Below are 5,675 nucleotides of genomic sequence, written 5' to 3' on the forward strand. Positions count from 1 at the left end.
AACATGGACCGGATGTGCGCTTTTATTGTGAAAGCAGCACGTAAATGGGTGTACCATAATGTCTTGAGCGACCGCGCACTAGTATATTGTGTGCTGGGCCGGCTGGAGTCAGAGCCGGCTAGCTTTACCGCGGTAGGGAACCGATGCGGGATCAGGAAACGAACAGAGTTCTGCCGTCTTCTAATCACGTCATTTGGTGAAATGTTACCTGATTTCAAAAACGGTCTCGCAGAGAAATACTAAATGTTTCGTTTGATGACTACAAATTGGAAATAAAATTATTTTTTTCTTTGACGGACAACGAAAAAACTCCAGCGCAACCTCTGCTCCAAACTACCAACATTGTCGGTCCCTCTTCGTTTTTTTTTGTTTTTTTTGTGGAGGATCAGTTAATAACTTCTTGGTGTTTTACCATCACCAGGTTTGAAGGGCTTTAGCCTTTGAGTTGCACCACAGCGCAGCACATTTGAAACATCCAGGAGATCAATATCAGCTCGTTATTATGAGTACAAGTATAAAGGAGGCTGGTATCGCGCCTGATATAAATCTATTTATTTATGTCATCACATGAACTTATATAAAGTTTTATACATTTTCTTTTCATATATTTATTATTGTTTTTCTTCTTTAGATATTAGGTTGGCTTAGAATGATTCCAAATAATGTACAGGAATGACCTGGTACTGTTACATGTCAATCATCAGGGGGGGCCACTGGGGGACCAATCAGATGACAGGGGGGGCACCGGCCCCCCCTCTGGGTCCGCCTCTGGATGAGAGTCAGCTTCTCTAAGTCTGAGGTCATAGTTCTTGACCAAAAGAAGGTGTGCTACCTGCAATGAGCAAGAGGTCAGTTTCTGACTCAAACAGAGGAGATTAAGCATCTTGGTTTCTTGTTTGTGAGTAATGGTAGAATTGAATGGGAAAAGGATAGATGGAATGGAGAATTGTTTGCAGTAACACAAGTGCTTCTCTTGTCTCTTGAAGAAAGAGGTGAGCCAAAAAAGTAACTTTCTTCATTTACTGGTCTGTCTTCATTTTGAGCCTCATCTATGACCAGGAGACATGGATCATGACAGAAATACAAGTGGCTGAAATGAGCTTCTTCCACAGGGTGACTGGATTTAGCCGTAAAGATAGGATAAAGGGTTCCATCATCCTTTGGGAAGCTCAAAAAAAGGCCGCTGCTTCTATGCATCAAAAGGAGTAAATTGAGGTGGTTTGTGCTTCTGATCAAGAAGCTGCAGGGTGCCTCCCTGGGGGAGACTCAGAACTTGCTGGAAGGACTATGTATGCCTGGAAATGCCCTGGGATCCCTCAGAATGACCTGGAGGAGAAGAATGTCTGGGGTTCCATCATGGACCTGTTGCCCCTGCAACCCAATTTCAGATACTGAAAGACATTGGATGGATGGAGTCTAAAAACAATGATCTTTAGCTATGACCCTTTGTGGCTTACCCTTCTTTAGAAAGGCATCTTTTCTTCAACACACCTGAGTCAAATCATCAGGTCATTAGCAGGACTGACCAAACTTGACTGCATGCTGGGGAAGTAATTCAGCCATTTGTGTGTTGGAACAGAAACACATCTAAAGGTTGCAGGACTCTGGCCCTTAATGGCTGGAGATGAAAGCCCCTAGGAAAGCAATAAGATAACATTTTGTACTTAAAATCTTTTAATCTGGCTTATATGCTCTTTTTAACTTGGAGAAAATGAAATTTTGGGTTTCCATTAGCTGCATGCAAACAATGCAGCAAGAAAGTACTGTTACTTACAAAATAACATTGCTAAATACAGGCTCTGCACAGAATTCTGTATTCCTACTTGCAATTGGAAAGTTGAGTTAAATGAAAAAGTGTGTTAGAAAACATCCCACTCAAATGTTTCTATTTTTTGGGAGTCTGAATATTAGGCTTTTGTTAACTGTAAGCCATAATCATTAAAACTGATACACTTCATTTATTGACTAAACCCAAAGCCAGCCCAAGGCAAAGTGAACCAAACAGCAGCTTAGGGCCCCCAGGCTTCCGGAGTTCCCGGCCATAAGAGCTTGAATTTTAACATAGACCATAGATCTGAAATTTTAACATCTATATATTGAGAATGAAAATACTATCAATAGTTTCAGCACCAATTAACACTTAAATGTAAGATTGAAAGTAATTGGCTTACTTTGTAAAAGAGCAAGAATAATATTCATAGTGTAACTGTTGTGTCTCTCAGCCAACATGCTCCCTGTGCAGGCCTCATATCCTTAAACATGCCATTCTGTAAAATGAATCTGTGTATTTCACTTTTGGTGTTGCTGAGATGAATGCAGTGGTGAATGACATTCTGATTTACTGAGATGCATCTGTATACTTCAGTCAGTGTCAGATTATTTATTGGGTGTGAATCTGAAAAAATATTATCCAGTATTTCAGTACAAAATGTACCCAGCTAAGAGCGGCTATCTGAGCCTGTGTGGACCCTGCAGGCAAATTGTTTCTCTGCTGAGGGACAACTCCATCCTGGAGAGAATGTGTGTGTAATCCACTCTGTACTGTGAAAATATGCGGAGCTCGAGGTTCAACTTGTGTTGCTGTAGACAGTGCTCTGCGCGCGCATGTGTGTGTATCTGTGGCAGTTCGAGTGACCAGCAGGTTGTTTGCGACGGAGATACAGAGCTGCAAGCAGCGACACTTTGAGAACAGGGAAGCAGAGTCGCCGGAAGCAGCAGCAGACGCGAGGTGGACGCAGACAGTAAAAATCACCGGCAGCACGAGCGACAGGCACCGAGGCGGCCAGCGGGGAGGAGAGACGGAGGAGGTGGATGAGGAGGAGGACGAGGAGGAGGTACCTGCACCCAGACTCGTTTTGCCCCGCCGCCTCCGTCACGTCTCCCTCCCTGTCGTCGTTCTCCTCACCCCTCGTACCTCTCGGACCGCTTCCTCGTTAAAATGGCTGACCCCAACAGCGACGGTGAGGCGCCGGAGAGCGCGCGCGGTTTCGCCCGCCAGGGAGCCCTCCGCCAGAAGAACGTGCACGAGGTGAAGAACCACAAGTTCATCGCGCGCTTCTTCAAGCAGCCGACCTTCTGCAGCCACTGCACGGACTTCATCTGGTGAGTGTGAGCGCGCGCTGCGAGCCGAAAGGACACAGGTGATTCACTTGCTGCTGCTGCTGCCGCTGTCTCTGCGGAAGGTCTGACCGGCCTCTCTGTACACCAACGCCGCAGTGCTAAAATCTGTCACCATAAAACACGGCGATGCGCCATTCAATGCGACAGCACCGCGGGCCTTCCACACAGGGGCAGAGATGCGCTACCTGCAGCCATACAGCACGCATTGCTGCTCGGCTTCCCTATTTTACTGCATCCCCCCTCCGCCTCCACCACCTACACCTACACCAACCTCTGAAATTGGTGGAGGAATGCTGCTGGTTGCATGGGGCCCCGCCGTTGTTGCTGCTGGTTCTGTGTGTGCTGATTAATGTTTGCGGCTGGATATCTTTACATGTAGGGTATCTCTGTCAGCGAATTCCTCAAATTTCTCATCCCTGTCCTCTGTCCACAGGGGCTTTGGAAAGCAGGGATTCCAGTGCCAAGGTAGGGGCTCATTCACAAATCATATATGTCTGCTGTGGGTGTGTGAACACATACGGTTAAATTAAATTTTTTTATTTGAGGATTTGACAACGATCGCTGAAAAATAAACTGATATGCGAATACTGAATTGTTTTTGAGTATCAAATTGAGTCGGAAGGGGTGAAAAGGGCAATTTTTGAATGGAAAATAGAATGGTAAACTCGCACTGAGCCAATGGAAACAGTAGAACAATGTTCAGTTCTGTACCATTATTTGCCTCCATATGGCTGTGTGTGTGTGAACTGATGTTCATATCCATCACCACCTCCAGAAAGTGTTTAAAGGGATGACACACCTGTTCTGCTGCGGCACACCTTAAACCAAAAGACATTTCTGGAAAGGTCCAGAAATATCTTTTGGTTTAAGGTGTGCTGCAGCAGAACAGGTGTAAGGACATGGAGAAACAGCTACTTTAATAGATAAATGTTGCTTTAAATTAATTTAAATAGAAAGGTTAGCAAACTTCAAGAATTGCATGTCTAAACAACAAAGTTAATGAAGTAAAGGAATCTTCAAGAGATCACAATGTGTTGCTCCATTCCATTTTCAAGGAAGGATTCCTAAAGACAATCAGCAGCTTGATTCTGTCAAACTTTTCTGATAATTTTATTTTTAAGAGTTTCTTACCTGAGTTTGACTGCACTGGAATCTATCTACAGTGTGTGTGTGCGTGTGTGTGAGAATCTGTAAAGTGCATTTAGATATGGCTTTGTTTTGAATGGGTGCTTTATAAATAAGCTGATAGATTTAAGATTAATCGGCTGAAACATTAAGACAGTTAGAGCATAACATTCTGGGGTAATTTATGTCCCTGAGTTTACATTAAAATCTGTGAAAAGTTGTGACCCAAAAATAGCAAAAACAAAATGCTTAATTTCAGGCATATTTTCAATGTATCAACATAAAACCTTCAACAAATGATCGTTGATTAATATCCTGCCTTCATTCCAGGAGCTCTTAAAAATTCATGGCTTGTTAGCTCTAATCCACATGTTAATAAATGACACGAGCTTCCATGTCTACAGTTGATTCTTCATCTACGTTTTCTGCATTGTGAAAGTTATCGGGAAAGAGTTGTTTTAATAATTTTTTGTAACAATGACATGTTTTTGTGTTTGTTGCTAAAATTAAAATTGTGATCAAAATATCCTTATTGCACAATACTTTTGTCATTAAAATGGCTACAGGGAGAATTCTGCTTTGAAAAAAACATTATGCTTTTACTTTCATACTAACATTCAAGAATTTAGATTCAAATTATTTCCAATATTTCTTGGAAGCCAAACCTTTTGCATAAAATCTGTTACTGGATGATCAGTAATGTCTAAACCAGTGTTTCTCCACCCTGGTCCTCACCCCCCCTGTCCTGCATGTTTTAGGTGTTTCCTTTCTGCCACACACCTGAATTGTATCTCTGGGTGATTAACAGGTTTCTGCAGCACCTGATGGTCATGCAATCATTTGAATCAGCTGTTCTGGAATAGAGGCGCATCTAAAACCTGCAGAGCAGGGGGGGGCGGAGAGGACCAGGGTTGAGAAACACTGATCTAAACGATTTGTGATTTTGGTCAGTTAAGAGTACAAAATGGATTTTTATATGTTAAATTAGAGAATAAAGAGAGGGAGTTTTTAAAATGCTTTTGTTTACCTTCTTCAAATTCAGAAATTTCATTAGTATTTGGTAGAGTTGCCTTTTAAACTTTTCACTTGTATCAGACAAGCTTTTCACAATAGTTTGCTTGAATTTCAGCCCAGTCTTCCCAACTGAACTAGTGCAACTAAATCAAGCTTTCTGACCCACACACACTTTGTCGGCTCTTCCAACAAACTTCCCATTAGACTGAGATCTGGACTTTGTGATGGAAACTCCAAACCACAGGCTTTGAAGTCCACCAGGCTCTTTAAACTGTAACCAATTTGGTAGTATGATTAGGATCACTGTCCATTTGAAAGACCCAATGGTGCCCAAACTGTAACTGCTTGGTTGAGATGATGATGTGCAGGGTTCCCCCCCCCAAAAACTTGCCATCCATCCATCCATCCATCCATCC

General features: G+C 42.8%; 1 protein-coding gene and 1 long non-coding RNA gene across 2 annotated transcripts in view; both read left to right on the top strand.

The window, feature by feature from the left end:
• The window catches only part of LOC107834319 (uncharacterized), a 15,965-nt gene extending 15,358 nt beyond the window's left edge, over positions 1-607 (top strand). Inside the window, exon 3 of the long non-coding RNA XR_001660110.1 lies at positions 137-607. This is a non-coding gene — a long non-coding RNA (uncharacterized LOC107834319). The remainder of the gene's footprint in view (positions 1-136) is intronic.
• Positions 608-2,231: 1,624 nt separating this feature from the next.
• The window catches only part of LOC103129836 (protein kinase C beta type-like), a 92,577-nt gene continuing 89,133 nt past the window's right edge, over positions 2,232-5,675 (top strand). Inside the window, exons 1-2 of the mRNA XM_007541045.2 lie at positions 2,232-3,102; positions 3,554-3,585. Of these exons, the coding sequence (XP_007541107.1) occupies positions 2,939-3,102; positions 3,554-3,585 (196 nt within the window). The 5' untranslated portion in view covers positions 2,232-2,938. The remainder of the gene's footprint in view (positions 3,103-3,553; positions 3,586-5,675) is intronic.

Source organism: Poecilia formosa, unplaced genomic scaffold (genome assembly GCF_000485575.1).
Source record: "Poecilia formosa unplaced genomic scaffold, Poecilia_formosa-5.1.2 Scaffold583, whole genome shotgun sequence".
Classification (NCBI taxonomy): Eukaryota; Metazoa; Chordata; class Actinopteri; order Cyprinodontiformes; family Poeciliidae; genus Poecilia; species Poecilia formosa.